Source organism: Vipera ursinii (genome assembly GCF_947247035.1).
Source record: "Vipera ursinii genome assembly, chromosome: 6".
Lineage (NCBI taxonomy): Eukaryota > Metazoa > Chordata > Lepidosauria > Squamata > Viperidae > Vipera > Vipera ursinii.
In genome coordinates this window covers 15823920-15850999 of record NC_139515.1, presented here as the reverse complement: position 1 = coordinate 15850999, position 27080 = coordinate 15823920, and the positions used below count along the sequence as shown (strand labels likewise).

The window sequence follows — 27080 nt, the reverse complement described above, 5'->3', positions numbered from 1 at the left end:
TAGTCATGCCGGCCACATGACCATGGAGACATTCTCAGACAAGCGCTGGCTCTTTGGCTTTGAAACAAAGATGAGCACCGGACCCTAGAGTTGGAAACGACTAGCACGCATGTGCGGGGGAACCTTTACCTTTTACCTAACAATGATAATATCATACAAGTTTCATAAACACACATTTTGGACTCAATAAATAAAAATCATTTTGATTTTGCATTATGCTAAAATATGTAGTCTCTTTACAGTTTGACTAAAGGAGTATAGAGCAGTAGAACACCTTGAAGCATTGACAGCTTTTGTAGTGAGAATGGGAAATATAAGGCTAACAGAGGGATAGAATCAAGATCATGTGAAGTATTAATACCACTTTACAATGCCTTGGTAAGGCCACACCTGGAATACTGCATCCAGTTTTGGACACCACGATGTAAAAAAGATGTTAAGACTCTAGAAAGAGTACAGAGGAGAAACAAAGATGATTAGGGGACTGGAGACTAAAACATATAAGAAGCGGTTGCTGGAATTGGGTATGTGTAGTTTAATGAAGAGAAGGGCGAGGGGTGACATGATAGCAGTGTTCCAATATCTCAGGGGCTGCCACAGAGAAGAGGGAGTCAAGCTATTCTCCAAAGCGCCCAAAGGAAGGACAAGAAGCAACAAATGGAAACTAACCAAGGAGAGAAGCAACCTAGAACTCAGGAGAAACTTCCTGACAGTTAGAACAATTGACCAGTGGAACAACCTGCCTCCAGAAGCGGTGAATGCTCCAACACTGGTAGTTATAAGAAGAGACTGGACAGCCATTTGTCTAAAATGGTATAGAGTTTCCTGCCTGAGCAGGGGGTTGGACTAGATGGCTTCCAAGGTCCCTTCCAACTTTATTATTATTATTATTATTAAAAGACTCTGCAAATATTTAAAAAGAAAATCTAACACTTTTGTGATCGCTTATAAACATGCACTGGAAAACACTGTTTGATTACAGTTTAGATTTTATATATATAATTATATATTCCGTCGAAACGTCGCCCCTACACCTTTAGTTCTACGCGGGGAAAAACCCGAATAACCAAAGATCCATATATATATATATATATATATATATATATATATATATATATATATATATATATATATATAGTTATATATATATATATATATATATATATATATATATATATATATATATATATATATATATATATATAGTTATATATATATATATATATATATATATATATATAGTTATATATATATATATATATATTGTTATATATATATATATTGTTATATATATATATAACAATATAACAGAAAAGGAAATTTATTTTTTTTAAAAAAACAAAATAATAAAAAATATAGAATATTTGTGAATTGTGCATGGATGTGCTTATTTATTCATTTTTATTTCTCCAATTTTTGAACGGACCCTTTATCTCTAAGAGATTGGTTGTTGAACAGAGCAGGCTGGTAAGCAAGGCAGAAAAGGCAACATAAAAATTTCAGGTATAGTAACAGGTTTCAACCATGTATTCTGCTTCAAGTCACTTGGAGTAATACAAAAACAAGAAAGTAGCCTGATTTAGTCAAGGAACATTGGAGTCAGTCATGATTTAAAATTAGAGCCACTGACTGACTGCTGAATCACCTCTTCCTTAGGAGAGAAAGGCCACAATAATACAGCCTATGATCAAAAGCTTTCCAATATTCTAGACACTTATTTCAGTATTACAACAAAACACTGGCCTCTGGCATGATGAGGAATGATAATCAGTTCTTTCATTTTTCACACTCACTGCAGAGAAAAGCAACAACAAAGTATCTATTACAACTTTCTATGACTTCATTCTGCCAAAACATATTAATCATCCCACCAGGCTCAAGGTTGACTCAGCCTCCCATCCTTCCAAGGTAGGTAAAATGAGGACCCAGATTGTTGGGGGCAATAATGCCGCTTGGGGGGGGGGCGAAAGCCCTAATAAGCAGGTATATACATAGAATGAAGGCTATTGCTAAGCACATTGAGTTGTGCTTTAGATTGTAAGCTGCCCTGAGTCTTCGGAGAAAGGTGGGATATAAATGGGATAAAAAAAACCTGTGTATAATACGCAATTATCCATATAGTAGCTAGATATTGTATGATGTGTTTGATGTTTGTTAGATATCTTTAACTGAAAAAATGTCAATAGTTCAATTTTTTTCAGTTAGTTATTTATTAAATGATAAATTAATCAAAATAACGTACAGCACAATTAGAGCAGAGCTCACCAACCTTTTGGCCACCAAGGACCGGTTCCGTGGAGAAAGGTTTTTCCACGGACCAGAGGTGCATGGTTTTGTGTGCACCCTGCATCCCACGGATAGGGCTTTGCTTGTTTGTGTGGACCAGTTGCTGGCATGCTGCGGTCCAGTACCAGTCCACAGACCAGGGATTGGGGACCCCTGAATTAGAGAACCTGTCATCCAAATGTTACTCTGGATTGATTACTGATATTCCCAAATCACCAAGCTCAGAGAACACCAAGGACCCTACAATTCAACCCTGCAAATATTCTCTTCTATTGAAGGTCATTAGTGGCAGAGATTTTTTTTTCTATGACTGTGCTTAAGACAGACTGAAATCTAATGTTTCTCTGCATACATATACATGTGCAAATACACACAGACATATACAGATACATATGGTAGTATGCAAGAATATTTCCTAAGTAGCTCAGAATACAGTAATGACATGGCCATCGAGATCAATAGTCACTTATAGCAATCCTATCTAGCTGTGTTATCAGGAAAAATATTCACAACCCCATTTTTTCAGAAATAGCTGGATCATTCTCTCTCTTAATATTTATCTGTACCTAACTTGTATAATCTACAGCTGCAGTAAGAAATAGCAATGAATTTTTACTAATTATTAACAGATAAAGTTGTCTATTTTGTAAGAGCGCTAACTACTGAAACTTCCCTAAGTAATTTTGGAAACTCTCCCTAAAGCATAGTGTTTTGGGGGAGGGGGGGTTCCAAGAGTGGCTCAGGATGGAAGAGCTCTCTAAGGTTCATATGGGCCTGCACTGTGTGCAAAATGTAGCAGTACAGGTAATTTCATGTGCTTTTAGATCAGCACGTTACACCTCTGCTTTGGAGGTGCATTAGTTGCCAGTTTGCATTTGGGTTCAATTAAAGGTGCAGTGAGCAATAATTATGGGATTTGGGTTTGCATCTGGGTTCAATTATTTCTGGCAGTGAGCAATAATTCCATATGTGGCATGGGGTTGGGTTATTTGAGGGACCATCCCTGGTTACATTTACCTGTTCAAACTGCTACAGTAGAAGAAGCAGGAAATGGGTCATGCCCATTTGTTGTGCCATCTACAGGATGCATAAGGAGAGTCTTTTATGCTATGGCACAGGGCCTCTGAAACAACAACTGTCTCTGAAGTTAGATTAGCCCTAATCCTACTGTCCGGGAAGGCCTACTGTCCAAGTGGAACTGGTAATAAAAGGACTACACTGTCTTGTATTTTATGTGTCATGGTTTTAATTGTTTTAATTTGTTTTAAACAGTTTTTTCCCTTTTGTTGTGTATTGCATTTGTTTATTGCTTTTTGTTTTAACTGAGCCAGTTAAACAGTTTAAAAGTTTAACCGAGCCACGTATTTGAGATGGGTAGCTACATAAATTGAATACATAAATGAGTAAATTAATAAATTAATATCTAGTAACTTGTACCATTAAAAATTAAAGGAATGTAAACAACATTATTTGTTTGAAGGATAAGGGCATTTCTATTTGCTCTTAATTTTCTGGCCTTGATTTAAATAGGCATCAGGCTTGATATCTTTTTTTTAAAAAAAAATAAATCTCAAAACCTACAATTTTAAGTCCAAAGCTCTACTAAAATTACTGCCTGATTTCCAGGTGACTTCTTTCTTGCCTTTTACTCTTTCTATTGCAAGAAATGTTCCCTTTCAATATTCAGAACATCAACATTTCTACAAGTTTTTATTTTTATTTTTTTTACATAAGGAAACATCTTTAGCTCTTGGATTATAATCTTTGTGAAAATTACAAATACAGGTGTGTTCATTACTTTTCAGATATAATGTGAATTGCAACTGTTTAAAATTATTTTTGCTTACCTCCAAGTGCAATTATATTCAGAGGAGTTTTTGTCACCACTGTCATGCTGGAAAAAAAGAGAAACATCGCAAGTGTACAGTGGAAGAAACTACTTTTAATTGTGTGTGATTTGAATTAAGTCTACAGGTGAATTATTGAAACAATCTAAATTTCTATCACAGCACCAAAAGGCACAAGTTCTCCCTGGTTGATAGAACTGTCAAATGATTCTAGAGCAGACACTTGCCTGCTTCCTTTCTCAATATTCATGGATGCTTTTTTTCAAGCAATTAGGCTGACTGAAACCTTCTTCAAAAATGCTCATTCTTCTGAAAGAATGGAATTTCCATTTCTTTTCTGAACTTATTCTACTGGAGCAGCTGAGCCTCTTGGGCTGAGCTGGGAAAAATGCCATTGCAGTTATCGGTAAAACTTCTCCCAGGGCTCCTTGTAGCTCTTTTAAACATTATTAAAGTATTGCTCTATCAGGAACTCTGCACTCCATTATTAATTGAAGTGCCCTACCTTCTCTGAGGCTGTTATTGTGCTAAACCTCATGTCACACTTATTTATTTAGTTTATCCTTTCTGTTGTCCTGTGTATTGACAAATGCTCATGGAGAAAAGAGAATGATCCAGCTAGAATTTGTGGGATGGAATTCTATTTTCTGTTCATATAATATAACAAGATGTGGAGCTCCCTTCTCTGTTCTCCCTTAAACACCCCTTTAAAGTGAGATGTTTAGGTTGACAGTTGAAAAGATTCACGAATCTCAACTGAGAATTACCCCGTCACATGTGGTAGTAAGGGGAAGGAAATCAATATTTAAAAACAGAAGAGCAATCGGCAAAATAAGATTGAAAGTTTGCCTTCAGAGGCCTGAATTTCTTGTAATTCGTCTATTGAAACCAGAATATTGCAGCTCAAGCACCACAGACCAAAGAAAATGGGCCATGCACCTTTCTCCTCTGCTCATTTCTAGTCTCATACTACTTTGGCCTGCAGTTTTCCCAAGATACCCTATGGTCTCACTTATTTTTCCCAAACAGTAAACGAAAAAAAAGTGATTTCTACATCACAGAGAGTGACTATATGATGGCCTTGTTCATAGACAGAGCAAAGTCAATATAGACCATCTACCCAGCGATCCATGTCTTCCTTTTTTTCTTCTTCCCAGTAGTCTTACACGTCCCCGATACAGGGGAAAATCCAACCGCTTATTCGAATGATAAAACGAACTGTAATATTTACTGCTTCTAATATAAATTAGTGCTTGCAGTCAGGCTGAGATATTTTCCAGCTTGCAAAAGCAAACATCTTTACATGCACACATACAACACCAAAGAAATACCATACTCTAATTTTGGTTAAGCATTCATTCACACATAAGGACAAATACATATGAAGACATCCTTCTGTACTTGTTTGGTTTTTGAAACATTAATGGTACTGGAAATAATAATAATAATAATAATAATAATAATAATAATAATAATAATAATAAGAAGAAGAAGAAGAAGAAGAAGAAGAAGAAGAAGAAGAAGAAGAAGAAGAAGAAGAAGAAGAAGAAGAAGAAGAAGAAGAAGAAGAAGAAGAAGAAGCGCCTTGGGTGCAAGCCCAAAACAACTGGAGCACCACTTGAACACCATTGGCACTGATAAATTCTCCATTAGTCAATTGCAAAAGGCAGCCTTACTAAGAACTGCTTCCATCCTGCGACGATATCTATAATACCATCAAACATCTACATCTGCCTATCCCAGGTCCTTGGTAAGGACTTGATAGGTAGACAAAAATGCCAAATCCAGTTTGAACATCTGGCTGACTGTGCGATGATTAATAATAATAATAATAATAATAATAATAATAATAATAATAATAATAATAATAATAATAATAATAATAATAATAGTATATTTTATTATGCTAAACTCAAGTGATGGAACCAAATAAATCAGAACTCTGAGACAGAAACATGTTTATTGGATAATGATGTTGGCACAGTCAAAGGTGAAAGCAAAACTAAAATCCCCCCCAAAAGTTCAGTAACTCAATGTAATAGTTCCTACCCTTCTATTTTGCTATAAATCACATTTTCCAATAGAACTACTTGGTGGGCTTTCTGGCAGGACACCTCCTCCTTCTCCACTATGCTGTGGGAATGACCTTGCTTCCCATAGGATATATTCATGTTTAGACTACAAAAATACTTCGCCTCCCCCCCTTCCCCTCTTGTGGCAACCTAGAATGACAAAGATGGTTGCAGCCAAGTTCATCGTAGAGTTGACAGCTAATTTAATTAGTTAATTCCCTTAGTGTTCTACTTCTGTTTGACAAGCAAAATGGCACTTAGGATACTTTTTATCAATTATCATGTGATTATAAAGTATGTTTTGGTACCTGGAAATTACTTTAAAATGAATGTTTACTGAATAACCTACTGACATTGGATAATTTGAACTATACAGTTTATGTTATCTATATTTGAGAATAGATGGAATGATTTGTTTCTTAATAAAAGTATAGATAAAACAACATATATTTCACAATCCCATATTTGAATGTGACAATGACTTTTAATTATTGAGAGTTTTAGAAATCTCACTTAGGTTAATCAAATACTTTTTATCAAGTAATTTTTTTTCTATAAACAATTTATATTTTATCACAGTGATACAAATGTCAAAAAGAAAAATCTTAACAGTCATTCTAAGTCAGTATGCAACTGCAAAAATAAAGCAAGGCAAAATACTAGGTTTATTAAGGATGTACTGTACTTTTTGAAATATTGGGTATTTTACTAAAAATAAAGGCAGGTTTTGTGAGTAATTAATCGTCTTAGATTAATAGGGTTAAAAAGAAACATGAATTGAAAATAAGCATGTAAACACATGCATAATAATGGAAACAAAAAGCATGTATATCCCCAACAGAAGCCTCTCCTGATCCCTGCCAAACTTTCCTTTATGTTAGGAAATTTGCTTTATACAAATTTACTTCAATGCAACTAATCAGTTTCATCTAAAAATCTGGTTTATGCCCGCTCTCCAAAAAAAAAAACCCAACATCATTATGGAATTTGTGTCAGCATTGACAATCTACGTCAAAGGTATGGAAATGTACCAGGACTTTTTTCCATCAAAACTGCTTGAACACTTTCACACTAAAATCATTCACACATTGACCATTCTCTTTCATGGTTGTTCTAGTTGCGCTTCCTGTCTAACAAAGCTTACTTCCAAACTTGACATGGGGTCAAAATGTCCAACAACCTCTTTGCTGTCCTGGATACTCAAAAGGAAAAGGAAACAAACCTAACACTAGAAACAAAGTTGGATGCATTATATGAATATAATTATGTGTAAATTTTGAACTATGGTGCTGGAGAAGACACCTGCGAGTCCCTTGGACTGCAAGGCGATCAAACCGGTCAGTCCTAGAGGAGAACAACCCTGACTGCTCTTTAGAAGACCAGATCCTGAAGATGAAACTCAAATACTTTGGCCACCTAATGAGAAGGAAGGACTCACTGGAGAAGAGCCTAATGCTGGGAAAGATTGAGGGCAATAGAAGAAGGGGACGACAGAGAATGAGGTGGCTGGATGGAATCACTGAAGCAGTAGGCGTGAGCTTAAATGGACTCCAGAAGATGGTAGAGGACAGGAAGGCCTGGAGGAACGTTGTCCATAGGGTCGCGATGGGTCAGACACGACTTCGCAACTAACAACAACAATGTGTAAATAACACAGTTTACACATAGAGTAAAAATGGTGAAGAATCCTGAACCCTAGGATGAACTTTTAACGTCCATCCATCTACATCTACTTCTTGTTTAATGACAGAGAGAGAGAGAGAGAGAAAGGGAGAGAGAAAGACTATGGGGATCACTGGTTTTTTGCATCTCATTCAGGTAAAGTCCTTTTGTATAGCTATGTCAACATTACTCTGACCCTGGCATACATTGTTGTCAGGTTAGTAGGTCACAAAAGAGTCCTGAATGGAGATTTTAGTTGAGAGAAAAAAGATATTGCAAGCCAACATTTGATTCTGTACATCCTGGGTCTATAAGGACAAGTAGCAGGAGACGTGCTTTAGAATTCTTTGTGTGACAGTAATCTCTTTTAATAGCACCAAAGATGAGAACTATAGAGTTAGACGGCATACTTTGACCTCTTTAAAATAAGACAGCATTCTAAATTTCTGTTAAGTTAAAATTAACTTAATTTTAAGTTAATTCTGATAAGCAAAAGGAGACAGAGCTTCTTTGGTGCCTAATCATATAGTCAGTAAGATATGGGATAAAAACTCAGATGTCTGAAAAGCACTGATTAATGCTTTCCTTTTAGAAATATATGTCTTCTACTTTTCATTAATTTTAAAGACAGCATTTTTTAAGTTTAATTGAAAGCCCAAATTAAATGCTAAGCACATTGATTTGTGCTTAGATTGTAAACCGCCCTGAGTCTTCGGAGAAGGGCGGGATATACATGGGATTTTTAAAAATGTACATTTAAATGTTCCTTTATTATTCAATCAGATTTTGGTAAAAAGTACAGATAGAAAGCAGATGACAATAACATTTTAAAGTTATAATAGCAGAGGGTATAAATCTCTTTACATATAATTCACAGTATATACCTATTGACAGTTTATTATTCATCCTAAATGTTAGTTTCTGTTATTAAAAAATGTAGCTTATGTTTTGTGATGGAAAATGTTGGTTTGCTTAACAAACTTATGATTAAAATTATGGAGTCTTGCAATATAAGACTTTGGTTAAATTGGTGCTGGGTTAAAGAAAAAAAGCTTAAGAGCAATGCTTCCTGATGATTAATGAAAATAGGCTCTTTGCCAATGACTATAACGTAAGTAATAAATAAAAACCATGTGTCCTTTTGACCATGCAAGAATATTCTGTGAGAGCTAAAATGTGGTGATTCAGCCATTCTTATTTTTCAATAGAAAAACATTTCATACACTGCCCAATTCTGACGAATCTGGGAACCATGCCAAAATTGTTGAATCACCCCCTGAATGAACAGATCTTCAAAGACAATTCTTCACATATAGTAACATAGCACTGATGTTCATAACAAATATTTTAAAACCACCCGTGATCAATCTTGAAAATATATAAGTTATGGTTTAATGGGCTGTTAATGGAAATGAGGTATCTGTTTCATGAATACCGTATATCCTTCTAGAATTATCAATGTTTTGTAGTCCACTTCAATGGTCTACTTACTTAATAGGCCAAAGTTTGGATGAACATAGCTCCCATGTACACTCTGGCTTTGTCCCAGCTGCAATGAAACCAGTAATTAGCAAACCAGTAATTAACAAACCAGTAATTATCAATTAGCTGTTTTGTTCCTAATCAACAATACAGTTACTAGCTTTGGAAGAAATCGTGATCTTAAAAATAACTCAACTCTGTGATTTTAAGATCCAGCTTTTTTGAACTTCCCAGTCATGAGTTGTTATTTAATAAAATAGGAAACTATGGTTAATAAGAGTATTCATGAGTAACTCATGAAAGAAAAACTGAACAGTGTGAATCTGTAAAATGTAATACTGTGCAAGCTGGGCCACTTTCTAGAAGCCAAGGGGATAGCTATAAAAGCTACCATTGATTGCTACCATTGGTCCAGAAATAGACTGTTTCCATTTCAGCTACTACCTTCACTTATACTGTAAATTGTCCCATGACTGAGATATCTGCTTCTAGATATTAATTATATAGAAAAAAATATTTCTCAATTTTAACAAAAAGTAAAGAATCAATACCAGGTTTTAATTAAAAATTAAATCACACACACACAGTCAGCCTCCTCTTATTTCTATATTCAAATTACTCAATTTGAATATCGTAATTTGCAGCATTGTACAGCTTAATCATATTTTAAATTACATGTTACCAATTTATCTTAACTCTTTGCTGCCATCATGTGTTTCTCTAGATTTTGGGCAGTGGAGAGGATCTTTGTATTAATGGTGAACTTTCACCTTCAACATTGTCATGAAAGCAGCTTTTATGTTAAATTTTAAATTATCTATAATGATCTGTCCAACTCCTAAGTTGTAGTTATTCTTTACCACAGAATATGAAACCAGCTCATCATAATCCATTCTTTATTTGGGTTCAGGTATTGTCTAAATCTGACCTTATAATGTTACCAGAGAACAGATCAATGGAATGATAATGGAGAAATCATGCAAGTCCAGAATCTGATGTTGCTTCAGCTTTGTAAACCTATTTTAGAATACAGCTGGTTTGTTCAGTCAATATAAGTAGTGTAACATGGGATAGTATAACAGCAATTATTTTGTAAACAAAAAGGCATTTTTTAAAAAAATAATTCCATGCTGTTTTAGCTTTTGAAAAGTATTTCAACATCTTGCATTGTGCCCTATAATTTATGTTCCTAAGAATTTCCACTTAATGAACTAATTTATGTCAGTGACATAACAGAACATAGGTACTGTACAAATTCAAAAAAACTTTATTATGGTCTTTATAGTAGAAAATTTTACATAGACTATATATTCTTAAAATATACAATGTGAGTAAAAGCTACAGCAGTACTAATATTCACATAATAATAACAAAAATGATATCATCCACAAGATGAGCGCTAATCTTCAGATGTAGCTGGATCAAATAGAATAAATAAAAGCATCAAGTTGAGCAATAAGGAAAGATTTGTGTCAAACTGCGGGTCAGATAGAAAAAACAAGAAATAAACATTGTATTCTTTGAAATGGAATAGATGCATGTCCTCCTTGATTCCCTGTATAAAGGGTCAGGGAATTGTGCACCCGGTAACCAAATGGGGTCAGAAACGCTGACACGAACCAGTTCTCTCTCTCTCTCTCTCTCTCTCTCTCTCTCTCTCTCTCTCTCTCTCTCTCTCTATATATATATATATATATATATATATATATATATACACATATACATACATACATACATACATATGTTTTTTGAGGTTTTCGCGGGTGTTTGTATGTGTATATATATATATATATATATATATATATATATATATATATATGTGTGTTTTCGTAGATTCTCGCGGGTGTCTGTATGTGTAGATCTAGAGTCTCGGGTTTCTTCCCGCGTTCCTTTCATCTTCAGAAAGTTGTGGCAACGTTTCGACAAAATCCCATCCGTCATCATCAGGCCGGAGTGTTCCTCCTGCTGCTTCCAGGAGCAATGCGTGGTCTGGCTGTTCCTTTCTTTCCAACTGCCGGTGGGGCTGTGTTCTGACTGGGTGGGGGCGTGGCTGCTTTCTGATTGGGTGGGGGGGGTGTCCTCCGGCTGGGTGGAGGCGTGGTTGTCTTCTGATTGAGTGGAGGCGTGGCTGTCTTCTGATTGGGTGGATGTGTGGTTGTCTTCTGATTGGTTGGAGGCGTGGCTGTCTTCTGATTGGGTGGGGTGTGTTCTGAATGGGTGGGGTTTTTTGTTGTGTTGTAATATCCTGAGTGTTGTGATTTGGTGTCCTGAGGAGTGGGCTGTGTAGTGGCCTCCAGAGCTTTGGTTTGGCTCCGAGTTCGAGGACCTGCTATGTATCTCTGGTATGGGTCAGTCAGGTTCGTGTGTGCGTTCTTCTGCTTGGGTGATGGCACTTTTGCTTGACTTGTTCTGTCTTCTGTGTGGGAGAGTTTTTGTTCTGGGTGTGGATGAGTCTTGCTGGGGCTGGTGGCATTTGGGGTTGTTTGTTGGTTTTTTAAATCCTTGTTTGCTGAAATTCGTTTCTCTATCAATGCTGGTTTCCAAATGGCATGTAGGTGGGAGGTGTCATCTCGCTTGTTCATACTGTCTGGGTGTTTTTCTATTTCAATGGCTTCTCTGATTATTCTGCTATTGAGATGTTCTATTTTGGCGATTGGTTTTGTACCTTCAAAATTGATGTTGTGTCCCGTAGTGTTTATGTGTTGTACTAGTGAAGATGTGTGATCTTTCTTCTGTACTGAGTTCTTATGTTCTTCTACACGTACCTCTATTCTTCTGTTAGTCTGTCCGATGTATGTTGCTGGACAGGAGGCGCATGGGATTTGGTATATGCCCTGGTTTTCCAGTTCTATTTTGTCTTTGGGATTTCTCAGGATGGTTGATATCTTTCTGTCAGTGTTAAATGCGGTTTTGATGTTATGTTTGCGTAGTACTTTACTGATTTTGTCGGTTGTTCCTTTTATGTAGGGCAAGATGGCTCGTCCGTTGTTCTGTTCTTCTTCTTGGATGTTTTTCTGTTTCGGAGTCCCCTGCCGAATCATATTGGTGATTTTGTTTTTTTGGAACTTATTTGCTGTCAATATGTCTGTCAGGGTGTGTAGTTCTGTTTGTATATGTGTTTCATCTGCAAGGCGTCTGGTTCTTGTTATTAGTGTTTTGGCTACTGAATTTATTTGTGCTGGGTGATGATGTGATTGCGCATTGAGGTAACAGTTGGTGTGTGTTTTCTTTCGGTAAACTGTGTGTCCTAGGGTGCCGTTTTGTTTTTTGTATATAAGTACATCCAGGAAAGGTAGCTGGTTGTTTGTTTCAATCTCCATGGTGAATTTTATTTTGGGATGTAGGCTGTTCAGGTGTGTTAGGAAGTTTTCTAGCTCCTTTCTTCCGTGGGGCCAGATCACAAAGGTGTCATCCACATATCTGAGCCACAGTTTTGGTTTGTTTGTAGTCTTTTCCAGAGCGTTAGTTTCAAATTCTTCCATGAAAAGGTTGGCGATAACTGGTGATAGAGGGGATCCCATTGGTGCGCCTTCTATTTGTTTGTATCTCTGGCCTCTGTGTATGAAGTATGTGTTTGATAAGCAGTGTTCTGCTAGTTCTATAATATGGTTTTACCAACCACCAAACCACCAAACCACCAAACCATATTATAGAACTAGCATATTATAGAACTATACCAACCACCAAACCATACGAACCTGACTGACCCATACCAGAGATACATAGCAGGTCCTCGAACTCGGAGCCAAACCAAAGCTCTGGAGGCCACTACACAGCCCACTCCTCAGGACACCAAATCACAACACTCAGGATATTACAACACAACAAAAAACCCCACCCATTCAGAACACACCCCACCCAATCAGAAGACAGCCACGCCTCCAACCAATCAGAAGACAACCACACATCCACCCAATCAGAAGACAGCCACGCCTCCACTCAATCAGAAGACAACCACGCCTCCACCCAGCCGGAGGACACCCCCCCACCCAATCAGAAAGCAGCCACGCCCCCACCCAGTCAGAACACAGCCCCACCGGCAGTTGGAAAGAAAGGAACAGCCAGACCACGCATTGCTCCTGGAAGCAGCAGGAGGAACACTCCGGCCTGATGATGACGGATGGGATTTCGTCGAAACGTCGCCACAACTTTCTGAAGATGAAAGGAACGCGGGAAGAAACCCGAGACTCTAGATCTACATATATATATACAGTATATACACACACACACACACACAATAAATAAGATAGGCAAACAGGAGCATCGTCAGGTAAATCAACACAGCCAGAAAATCAGGAGGTAAATCACAGAGAGCACACACGGCACACAGAGGGGAAAAAAGAGAGGTAAAAAGGGAAATCCCCCTTTACTCTCACAGCAACCAATTACAGCGTTAGATGCAGTGGCTCTCTTAAACCAAGAACTGTGGGTTCTTATCCATTCAATCCTTCACTGCTCCAGTTATTAAAATTTAAATATCTTAACAGAGAACAACAGAACAGCATATGACTTAGGAGCAATCCCTGCATAATTGTATGCACTGCTCTAGTGAGTTGTTTTTAGAATACCCCCCAAACGACTGCAGAAGGCAATACATCCAGCCATATGCTCCAAAGTTAAGACCCGGTGAAAATTTTAGAATTATGATGATGCAGAAACAGGAAGCTGGCACATCCATGTGAAAAAATTTCACATACTGTGAGGCCGCAAATCAGATCTGAAAATCAATTACCCATATGCTTATTAAAAATACATCTAATGCTTTCAAAGCCTAACAGGTAGAGCTTCTCCATGAAGAGTCCTAGGGAGTGCAGGGTGCAAACATCTTTTAAAAGGTTTCTAAGAATGAATAGCTCCAGACCATTGGGATGAAAGTTAACTTTAGCCATAGATAACTAAGATAATTTCAAGGACTAGCATCTAAGCCCATTTCTCAGCATGGAGCAAGATTTTTAGTACATCTTGGAAATGAAATGACAGTTCCTGGGGTTTTTTTGCCTAAGATTATGGGAGGTATGAAATTATTATTATGCTAATGATAACCAACTTTATATTGTCACCCCTGGCCAAGCAGGAGGTCCTGGGAATGTGTTGCCCCATTGTCTGGAGGCCCTTAAGATAGAAATGGGACAAAACAGACTGAAGTTGACTCACAGCAATATGGAACTGCTGTTTGTTTATTGAGGAGGTGTATAGCTCTGGGGGATGTCTCTTGAAGGGATGGCATCATCCTCAAAAGGTCTTGAAAAAAATTGGGGATCTTCTTGAGCTACATAAACAGGTAAAAGATATAGTTAAGGGGGCCTTTTCCAATTTCTGACTGTATTGGATACAAATAACATTTCTGAGAAAGGGTCAAAGTTTATTGTTTGTCACCAGTTTGTAAGAATCTTGCTAGACTGTCCTTTCCTTGGGGGAAAAAAAGCAAATATAAACCTAAGGGCTTGATCTCAAATGTTTTCTCCCCCAAACAGATTCTAAGCTGGAATATCTTTTTATTCACCTTATCAGGACCTCCTCCCTTTTAGTCAGTGGTTCTGTCACATCCTGGTGCATCAGTTGTTACCCTAATTAGATGAGACATTTTCATAACGATAAATTATCCCTTCATGGAGCTGTACTTGAAGACTACTGTGAACCTTCAATTGGTCCACAGGGCAGTAGTCTGATTATTGTATAGCTCTTATCTCCATGATCATATTACACACATCCTTGAAGGCCACCACTGGCCTCAATTATTTCCTAAAGCAATTCAAGGGTTTGATTGTTATTTCTACAACCCCTATATAGTTTGGCACTCATATATGTGAACTGCCTTCTGTTGCCGGAATTGACGTTTCTGATTTATTTGTCCTAGGAGAAACTACTGGTATTTCCTCATTTCTGTGAGATAGATACCATGGAGGCAAAATTTAGGAGCAATGAAATAGATGAAAAAAATGAATCAGAGGTATTTTATTGTACATACTAAAATCTGATTTATATGTGTGTGTTTTTTTAAAAAATGAATCCTTAAAAAACAGGCTTTCTTTCTCAAAAACAGTGCCTTGGCTTCTTCATAGGATCAGATATTCAACACTGCTCCTCTGAGAACAAGACATCGTCTTGTACACTTTACTTATATCAGCATCCTAGTAACAGTGTGGGCATTTTAATGTCACCCTGTTCACTTTCTATATCTTCGCAAGTAATACAAATTAAATCTCCAATGGAAGAAAGGTCCTTGACATTTACTACTGAAGCAATCCTTTGATGAAGAGAGAAAACCCAAAGCACATCACATCTCCTGCAATCAAAAGGAACTGCTATGACCCTCTTTACAAAGAGTGTCAAATGTGCCTTCACACTTTTATTGTGGATCAATACCCTGAGGCTACAATTGCTACTTTGCGTGTTAAAACACATCTACCATTGGCAGACACCAATAAAATGATGCAAGCAACAACTAAGAAGGGGCATCACCATGAGAAAAATGTACTGATGCATTTTAAAATCCAGTGTTTTATAGATCGTAAAGAATTCTCTTTCACACATGCAGAAGTTATATCAGTGATATTCCTCTGGGTTATACAAAAACCTTTCTAGTCACTAAGCAGATGAGTTAATCTTGGGCAAATCACTAAACTCAGTCAAATCTACATCATAGGGCTATTGTAAATATAAAGTAAAATATTTCCAGGTTTCGTAAATTAAACTTCTCCGGAGAAGGGATGTACATCATTATAATGCTAATATAAAGAAGATGTGTTTTGCAGAATTGATTCACTTTTTTTCCTGACTTCTAATCAGTAAGTAATGACATTTTTAATAAATATCCTGTTTCTAACCTCTTATTTTTTTTAGTTGTGAACTCAGGGCTTGGAGGTCGTCTAGTCCAAGGGCCCCTAGCCCCCCAGGCCATGGCTGGGTACCAGGCTGAAGCTCGTTCAAAACCGGGCTGCGCAAGTAGTGGGTGAACACATATACACAGCTCCACTCATACGACTGGCAGATGCATGTGCGAGTCTGCAAAGCTTAATTTGTTCAAATGTGTGTGTGTGTGTGTGTGTGTGCCCATTGCTTATGCAAATGGAGCTGTGCACGTAAGCATGTGCACCTGCCACTATCACAGAACCATCCCATCCCCCTGCTGCTGGTCTGCAAAGCCAGAAACGTTGGAGACTGCTGTTCTAGTCCAACCACCTTCGCGTGGAAGGAGATCTTATATCACCCCTGACAAATGGTTTCCAATTTGTCTTTTTGCCTAGAATCAAAATCCTTTCTTGAAAACTTTCAGTGATAAAGCACCCAGAACTCTGGGAGACAAGCTATTCCATTGGTCAATTGCTTTCACTGTCAGGAAGTTTCTCCTTGGTTCCAGGTTGGAACCCTCTTTAATGATCTTCCACCCATTATTTCTTGTCCTGCCTTAAGGAGCTTTGGAAAATAAGTCAACCCCCACCTCAGGCAACTATCATGTCACCCCTAATTCTTCTCTTTGTTAGGCTAGCCCAGGGGTAGGCAACCTTGGCTCTTTTATGACTCATGGACCTCAACTCCCAGAATTCCTGAACCAGCATGGCTGGCTCAGGAATTCTGGGAGTTGAAGTCCACGAGTCATAAAAGAGCCAAGGCTGCCTACCCCTGGGCTAGACATACCCATCACACCCTCCCCACCTGACAGCAGGCACTTACCTACCTGCTGGTCTTGGACTTCCAAATTCACTGACTTTCTACCTGCAAGCTTTCCACAAGCAGAAATATCTCTGAAAGGATTACCAAATGGATTACAGTTCATCTACTTTAATATATATTCTGCAAATGTCCCCTTTTTCCATCAAATTGCACTATGCAATCTATTAAGCACGAGTATTCTATGACACCGAATGCTTGTCACCAAATGCTTTTCCTTCCTTTACAGCATTTCTCAGGCTGAAGTTTTGTTTTGATAAATCCAGATGTAACAATGTTAAGAAGAAATAATAATAATAATAAAAAACTAAACTCCTGGAATGAGTACTGAAGGGAAAAAAAATAATTCTATTCTCATTTATCGATATCACTATATTTAATTTATGTCTCTCTGTGTGTTTGGACATGCACATGTGTATGAGGGAGGACCTTTTAAATTAACTAGAGAAGCAATGCTTTCTATTCCTCCAATAGTAGTGTCATCTTAAGGACAAAGTCAGGGAGGAATAGCTCTAAGGAAATCAAAAATAAGGACAGATCATGGGAAAAGCAACTGACCAAACAAAATGTGGAAGAGGAAAATGTTTTTGCTAAGACAAACCTTTTGTGGGAAAACATTTGGTAAAAGCCGCTTTACAAGAAGGTTGCCAGAACATTCAGTTATGTTATGTTATTCATTTCTGTAGTACTAACGGGAAGAAGGGTTGAATAAAGTTGTAGAATTATGTGCTGTTTCCTGAAAGTCTATTCCACTCATCTGAGTAACACATTACATCTTTTCATATCCTCATATCTTTCATGTATGAAAATAATTTGGAAGAAGTGCTTTGGATCTCATACAAGCTCAGTATCTCTATATTATATAGTAACACAATATTTTTAAGTCTCCACATGAGCTTGAAGAAAAAAAAGGTATAAGGGCTTTTAAGAGTCACATTAATTTAGTAAGTGGATTCTCCAAAACAACATATATTTTTCAAGCTGGTGCAGAAGCATAACAAATTGGGCTGGTTTAATGAGCAGCAGAAACATGGAGTATTTCTTAATCATTTTCAAAGTGTGCGCAGCCATAACGTGTATAGGATTGCAGTGTAAATAAATAAAGTGATTGCAGCACATTCCAGAAATCGAGTGCTATATGAAGAAGAACGTATATTACCTATCCTACCAAAAATATTCAGTCGAGAGTTAAGATCTCTAAAGAGTCTTCAAATATCTTATAAGTAGTCTGTGATGGGCTGGAAATGTCAGGGATAAAATATGAACACTGATCTTCTTCCCTAAAATGTATTTCAGAGAATACTTGTCAGCACAAAATAAGTGAAAAGAAGAAGAACACAGAACAACTAGGGAGGCAATACACAAAGCTGGCTTTATAATGCAAATTATAGGTAGTCCTTGACTTACAACCTGGTTGGTTCAGTGACCAAAGTTCCAACAGCTCTAAAAAAATAACTTATGACCAGTCCTTGGACTTACGATTGCCACAGCATCCCCTCAGTCATAAAAGTTTGGGCACATGCACCTGGCATGTAGTTATGATAGTTGTGGGATTCTGGGGTCATATGATCACCTTTTGTGACCTTCCTGGTTGGCTTCCAACAAGGAAGGTCAATGGGGGAATCTGGATTGCCTTAACAACTGTGTGATTCACTGTCAAGCTTGAAGCACCTTTTGCTGGTGCAACAATTATTGCTTCTCAGCTTGCCAACGAAACTGGGGGTAGCAGGAGGAAATGAAATGCAGCTACAAAGATAAAGAAGGCATACCGTGAGAACCAAGGACAATTCACCAGGTGTCTGGGCCGATTCAGATATATAAAAGGAATAAAATGGAGGAATAAAATGGAGGCTGCTTAGGAAAGCGGGTCTGTTTATTAAGGAGCAGAACCAACAACAAACAGCATGCAGTTCTGGGACAGCTGACAAAATGGAGTTGAAAGTAGGTTTCTATACATTCTTTGGGGTTTTGTGTTTGAGATACCTGTTGTGAAATGTACTTTGACCTGTATAAAAATGTGTCTTTTAATATTTTAGTGGCTGTTGTCAGTCCTATGGGGTCATGTAGGGGTCATAGCTGGCTCTTCAGGCAAAAGGGGGAAATGCAAATCCTAGGTGTTTGTCTGAGCTAATCTTGTAAGCTTGCCTAATTGTGTTGCTTATTTGGAGTTTCTTTGCTTATGAATAAGGGACATGGTGGCTCAGTGGGTTAGGACGCTGAGCTTGTCGATCAGAAGGCTGGCAGTTTGGCAGGTCGAATCCCGAGTGCCGTGTAACAGAGTGAGTGCCTGTTACTCGTCCCAGCTTCTGCCGACCTAGAAGTTCGAAAGCACGTAAAAATGCAAGTAGAAAAATAGGGACCACTACGGTGGGAAGGTAACAGCATTCCGTGCGCCTTTGGCTTCTAGTCATGCCGGCCACATGACCACGGAGACGTCCTCGGACAAGCGCTGGCTCTTCGGCTTTGAAATGGAGATGAGCACCGGCCCCTAGAGTCGGAAACGACTAAGCACGCATATGCGGGGGAACCTTTACCTTTACCTTGCTTATGAATAGATTTGGTCCAGTCTTTCTGAATGGATATAAAATCTGCAATCCTAAAGGCCAGCCTCTTCAGGTTTCTTAGTTTTCCTATGTCAGGGGCTGCTTTCTGCCTTTCTTAAGACTTTTTCCTCCATTTCTCCTTTGGGTAAATATAATATTCTGCCTCTTTTTAATATTAAGACTAAAGAATATTTTAATCTGAGGGGGGGGGCTTCCTGAAATAATTTTACCATTGGTTTTTTAAAAAAAGACTTTTTTACAATTTGTGTCTGTATTCTTAAAAGAATAAGGTTCCAATTTTAATACTATGGTTGGCTAAATATACTTTGATTTCAGAAAACAACATTATAGAAGCCCTTGTTTCATCTAAATTTTGTATCTGACAACAAAAAAGTGATGCATGCAACAATCCATTTATATGCATATAAACAATCCATTTATATGCATACTCTTACAAGAGGTCATTGACTATTTTTTTTTTTGTTCTGGAAGAAAGAGTGAATTAAAACGTTGCAGAGAAAATTAAAGACAGTGATCATAGCAACTTAATTCTACATTAGAATATCTGAAGCATAAAACTTTGGTTGTGTAAAATTCTGTGATTTAGAGCTATAGTTTGTAAAACCCAGGGCTGAAGGTTCCTATTAAGTTGACAACTTATTATTTCCTTGTTACTTATTGATACACATGAGTACATAATTGCTTAAAGACAGTAGTACTATTTATCTTTTGGGGAAAACATTTTTGGGACTGTGTGCAAAAGATAAAGCAAAGGGGGAAAAACGTGCTTATGCCTTTGGCAGGTATTAATTTCAATTATTAAGCAGTCCTGGCAGTTGTTTGAAGAGTTTGGGAACAAAGATTTTACTATTTCACATGGAAGCTGTAGGCTAATTGTTCAACTTGTTCAACTTCAATCAATTCCAGCCTGCCTAAGCAAATGCATTAGAATTTTGCTGCACTGCAACTTAGCAGTTTCTCTTTTATGTTTTATTTGAATACAAACTCTAGAAGTTAAGCTTGAATGAAGGGCCTTTCTTCTTTTACAAATTGTTTGTCAATTTTAATTATAGAAAAGCAAAGATTTTTCTATTCTGTCCTATTGCTTTCAAGTAATATAACCAAAGGAAGTCCTATGAAAGAATGGCTTCTTAGAAACAGTTTATATCCGCTCAGCTGCAAAGTAGGTAGCAATAGCAATAGTATTTAGGTTTATATACCAGCAGTTCAAAAACATAAAAAGTAGATAAATAGTAGATAAACAAGTCCCACTTTGGTGGGAAGGTAACAGTGGTCCATGTTTTGCTGCATGCTCCATGTTGCGGTATGATGTCATGCTGGCCACATGACTATGGAAAGATCTTCAGACAGCACTGGCTCAATGGCCTAAAAAAGGAGATGAGCACCACTCCCTAAAGTCAGCTACAACTAGTGAAGTAAAACATGCAGGGACTCCTTTATCTTTACTGCCCCATAGTGCTTCACAGCAGTCTCTTGACAGTTTACAATGCAGAACCATTATTTTACATATTGCCCCCAACAATCTGGGTTATCATTTTACCAACTTTGGAAGGATGGAACGTAGAGTCATCCTTGAGGCCCATAAGGATCGAACTCCAGGCTGTGGGCAGAGTTTGCCTGCAATACTCCATTCTAACCACAAATGAGTAAGTCTCATTTGGCAGCAAAAGAAAAATAAATAAAACTTTTTTCCTGATTTTTAAATTTGTTTCAAAAACAAGAAAATATCTGTAGTGGTAGACCCATCCTCCAACACTTCCAGAGATACCTCCAATCACAAGCCAGACATATCTCTCTGTCCATTTGTTTCATTACCAGGGACCCCGAATATTTGCTTGCAATACTGCATTCTAGCCATTGAGCCATCAGAGTTCAAAATAGCTGCTTCCAGTCATGAAATTACTGATCTGATAGCAAGTAGCACTTAGATTTATATACTTAGATTCATAGTGCTTTACAGCACTCTTTGAGTGGTTTACAATGTCAGCCTGCAATACTGCATTCAAACCACTGTACCACCCTGGCTCATTGTGTTGTATATTGGATAAGCATCAGTTTTCTTAAAACTAGTCATTAATTTATATTTTATTGCACACACAGACAGAAAGACAGATAAACAGACTGCCAATCCTATAAATCAAATGTTCTTTCTGATGAGAAGAAATGTCGACAAGTTGACATGACCACTTACTGGATACTAACTGGCTAAAAAATTATACTCAAAGACTAAATAAATTTTAAAAAATCAAGAGAGAAAGACTGAATGGGGATATCCCCAGGAAGAAAATTGGGCCCTTTATTTTTCAAAAGTTTTATTAATGAATCAGATTAAGAATAGAATGATAAAGGGATAAAACTATCCTGTGGAATTTTGTTTTTGTGGATATTAGTGATCCCATCCAATTTTGTGACATCTGCAAATTTGTTAAGCATTTTCACAAATAGTGATTATATTTACCAAATTTGCAGATGTCACAAAATAGATGGATCACTAATATATACTCAAAACAAAAACAAATTTCACGGGACAGTTTGAGAAACAAACTGAAGGTGGAATTTAACAGAGGTAACATATAATTCTTAGAAATACATTAAATGCACAGCTACGGGATCAGTGCTTGTGAAAAATAACAGTTTACATTCAATTGAATTTTAGCTAGCTGGTGGCTGGAAAAATAAAAAAAGAGCTCTTGAAATGGAACAGAAGTACATCGATTCCTAGAAAACCCAGGATTATTTTGCACAAGTAGGGGACATAATTGGGTTGATTTTGAAGCAAGGAAGAGGTGGTACAAAGAAGCTGGTTGGTGAATATTGGGCTAGTGACATGATGTTTCTAAAAGTTACAGTTTTATATGTGATGAGATTGATGATAGTTCTTATACTAGTACTTTAATTGTACTAATTACAGCTTGCTTGCTAGTAGTTTGGATAAATGAACTGTTACTTGATATTTAATACTGTCATTATACTGTTATTATTCTGGAAGAATGAGTTGTTTGGGAGTGAAGATTATTGCATTTACTTAAATGGATTATTCTGATATTCTAATAATTGTGATAATTAATATACTTGTAATGAACACTGTTATGGAATGTTGATACAGTCAGCCAGGTTTAAGCACTCCATTTTGACAACTTCCATTTCAGTTTCCAGGCTCGCCCTTGAATTATATATGGAGGAGATTCCTTGAAGCAAGAACAGAAACTTCATTTAAGTCTAATAATATCCTTAAGTAAAGAAATGTTTTCTGATCTAAGTTTCTGGGAATGAACTATAGCAGTGATGGCGAACCTTTTAGAGACCAAGTGCCCAAACTGAAACTCAAACCCCACTTATTTATCGCTGGGTGCTGCAGTGGTCAGTGCAGACTAGGTGGGCGTGGCTGGGGTGGGCATGGCCACCTTGATGTTGCTCATGGGGAGGGACGCCTGTGGGGACTGGGTAGGGTTGAGGAAGATCCAGGGGTTTCTGGTGGGTGGGACGGAGGCAGGAGGTTCATCCTGCAGGGTGAGGCGAGACCAGGCAAGGGGCAAGGCAGGGGTGCCACTGCTGCAGGGCAAGGCAAGGCAAGGCAGGGACCAGGGAGGCTGCTGCCTGACACCATCATTCCCTGCAAACAGCAAATGCATGGGGGCCAACTGTCTCTGTCAGCAGCCACAGCCTGCCGGCCCCTCCACCAGCGCACCCTGAGGTTCTGCCGCCCGCTGCGAATACCTGGCCAGCCCTCCAGCAGCAGGTGGAGGAGGGGAGGGGGGATCCAGGATCCTTATGGCAGTGGCATTGGGTGCAATGCGCGAGGTGGCAAGCGGCCAGTTTTGGTGCGTGGTGGCTGTTTGCCGCCTCGTGCGTCGCACCCAATGCCACTGCCATGAGGCCACGGAACAAGCTGGGTGAAGATAAGGAACATCTGGGCAGGGGCGGGCCCAGCAACCTTACCCTGCGTGGCTTCAGTAGGTGTCTGGCAAGGGGAGGGAAGTAATGGTCTACCACCATGCTAGCGCCACCGCATTGCTTCTCTATCCCATGTACAGGCCACACTGCACCCCTTGCATGGAGCGCCCTGTCCCCACCGCTCCCCCCACCCCCATGCGGCACCTTCTTTCCAGCTCTGATGCATCACTTCCTCTGCTGCTATGTGGGACTAAAAATAAAGTTCAATCAATTCCAACTTTGCAAGATCTTTATTTTCCTGCAAGAAGTTGAAATTGATTGATTGATTGAACTTTTTTTACACATGGGGCAGAGGCCTAAAGTGAAAAGGTTTTATAAAACCCAGCTTAAAAAGCCACTTGCCCAGGGAGATTTTGATGCAGGTTGCTCCTGGACGGGACTTAAGGCCTTGGACTGGGGCGACGGTGCACGTGCCCACAGAAAGGGCTCTGTGTGCCACCTGTGGTACGTGTGCCATAGGTTCGCCACCATGGAACTATAGGGTTTCTAATTTTGTCCTCAAAGATCCTAAATCAGTGCTGGTAAACCTATGACACATGTCAAAGGTGACACGCTGCAATGTTTAGGATAACACACCAACATTCACCAGCACATGACAACAAAAGCATGTCCTCTTGTGCAATTTTTGGAGGCTGTGAAGACTATGTGAGCATGGAGTGTGCTTTTTGCACCTGAAGTCATGGAAGAGGGCCATGATCTCATGGTCTCAAGAGCCTCCAAAAATGAGCTTGTTTTACTCGTATTTCATTTTTGTAATTATTTGACATTTCTTTATATAATATATAGCATTAGACATGATTGGTCTGTATTTTTCTAAATAAATAATATATAAAATTGTTTCTCTTTGTGTGTGTGTGTGTGTGTGTGAGAGAGAGAGAGAGAGAGAGAGAGACAGACAGACAGACAGACAGAGACAGAGAGAGATAGAAGCAGATTCAAGTGAAGCAGTTTCCAAATTTTTGACATGCCTAAAAGATTTATCATCACTGTTCTAAATCCTGAAGGAAACGTACAGTACCTGCTTACAAATATAAACTTCTTCCTCTTTGATTAAGTTATATAGAATTAGAGACCATCTTTAGACATAATTAGCCTTATAGCAGGCATAATTACTGTATATCTAAAATGGTGTATTTTAGTGAACATCTAAAGATTGCAAGAAATCATATATTACTGTAGCTTATTTTGTTATAGCAGCTACTTTAACAACAAAAATATTCTGGCTATATTTATCACATTTTAAGAACATTGCTGTTTAAATTTTGATGATTTTGTTTTGCTTTTTTATTAATAATTACTTATAAATACTTTAAGGAATTGAATCTGTGGTAAAATGTTACTATGAAATAAATTATCTTAAATATATGTTTTTGTATTATCAGGTAAATGTTTGTTCATTATATCAATACTGCATGATAAATTATTTTACAGATAGTAATTGCCCTAACAATTAAATCTTATGAATACATGTGAAAGCAAATTGTATAATTTTATAAGGCTCTCTTTCATAAATCTAAAAAATCTATAGTTGCAAATTCAGCTCATCAAATATTAATTATTAGTATCAATAAAATGAAATAAACATTTTCTTAACAATCATGGGTAAACGTATATTCCAAAATTTATGTCTCAAACCTTTTTATTTTTCCTTGGAATTCATGACCATTTTCTCATTTTGATACAGATATTATGCATAGATTTCCCTTTAGCCCATACTCTAATTATTGGGGTTGTCTCCAAAAGAGGTAGATGGAATTGTAATTTTTTCATTCTCTCTTCTCCTTGTTGTTATCTCATCTCATTTTCCTAAACCTGAAAACATTTTTAAGTTGCATAACTCATCTAACTCTGTAAGATATTTGCAGATAAACATTTTAAAATGTCTTTTCCAGTTGAAATAAAACAGGAAAATCAACTTCCACTCATCTCTATTCATGGAAAATGACTTAACATAACCCACTAAATTAAATAGCAATATAAATCACTCTGAAATCAATGTCCACATACTTTTAGAAGTCAGGTATAATCCATTTGTTAATGTTTTCAAATCTATAATATATCATATTCTTGCACTAAGAATTAGTCATTGGCTTATCTAGAAATAACTTTGCAATGTGAACAATACTGATGTTATCTTTGTAGTGTAATGCAGAACCATGAATTCAAAATAGCTCTGAACTTGGCTTCAGTTTGATCAAGAATAGAAGCATTAGAAATGTCTGTGATGGTTAAGGTTTCTTTTTCTTGTACAGTTTCTTAATAGTCAAGATGTAATAATCATAATCATAATAGTAAAGTTGGAAGGGATCTTGGAGGTCATCTAGTCCAACCCCCTGCTCAGGCAGGAAACCCTATACCATTTCAGACAAATGGTGTCCAGTCTCTTCTTAAAAACTTCCAGTGTTGGAGCATTCACAGCTTTGGAGGCAGGTTGCTTCACTGGTTAATTGTTCTAACAGTCAGGAAATTTCTCCTTAGTTCTAGGTTGCTTCTCTCCTTGACTAGCTTCCATCCGTTGCTTCTTGTCCTGCTTTCAGGTGCTTTGGAGAATAGCTTGACTCCCTCTTCTTTGTGGCAGCCCCTGAGATATTGGAACACTGCTATCATGTCACCCCTAGTCCTTCTCTTCATTAAACTAGACATACCCAATTCCAGAAGCTGTTCCTTACATGTTTTAGCTTCCAGTCCCCTGATCATTGTTGCTCTTCTCTGTACTGTTTCCAGAGTCTTAACATCTTTTTTACATCGTGGTGGCCAAAACTGGATGCAGTATTCCAGGTGTGGCCTTACCAAGGCATTGTAAAGTGGTATTAATACTTCACGTGATCTTGATTCTATCCCTCTGTTAATGCAGCCTAGCACTGTGTTGGCTTTTTTGGCAGCTGCAGCACATTGCTGGCTCATATTTAAGTGATTGTCCACTAGGACTTCGAGATCCCTCTCACAGTTACTACTATTGTGAAAGGTAGTTTAACAAGGATAAAGAATTTAATATTAAAACATCCTAAGTTATCACAGTTTGGGAAACTCTTTTGATGAATGCATCCGGACAGAATGATAATAATTAAAACACTATACTTCAAATTAATAATGAATTCTGGCAGAATTCAGAATATTATAAAATAGATGGTTTAAAAAAGAGGAAACTCTCTTAGTTGGAATGAAAAAATTATAAGCTATATACTATATAACATAAGGAACTTTACAGTGGGAGATTCAAATTTGAAATATGGATGAATTTTCTGACTCCAAGCCATTAAGCAATTAAACAGCTTGCCTTCTCCATCAGTGGAAGTAGACAAGAAAATAAAGGACAGACATTTATCCAGGATGGTGCAAGATCCTTGCATTCAGCAGAACATTGGACTGGAAGACTGCCAAGGTCCCTACCAACTCTATTATTTTATGAAAGAACTGAAAAAAAAACCAAATACCTGGATAAATGTTTCTTGAATGTAATACACATCTTTGAAATATATAGAATTTACTTCATTGTCCTTAAGATCTCATGAACTTACATTTTTATCAAGCTACCGTACTAT

The 27080-nt window shown here is 37.7% G+C and overlaps 1 protein-coding gene across 1 annotated transcript in view; it reads right to left on the bottom strand.

The window, feature by feature from the left end:
- Positions 1 to 3490: 3490 nt before the first annotated feature.
- Positions 3491 to 27080, bottom strand: part of TAFA5 (TAFA chemokine like family member 5) — a 308510-nt gene continuing 284920 nt past the window's right edge. The window contains exon 4 of the mRNA XM_083366449.1: positions 3491 to 4180. Within this exon, the coding sequence (XP_083222575.1) occupies positions 4130 to 4180 (51 nt within the window). The 3' untranslated portion in view covers positions 3491 to 4129. The remainder of the gene's footprint in view (positions 4181 to 27080) is intronic.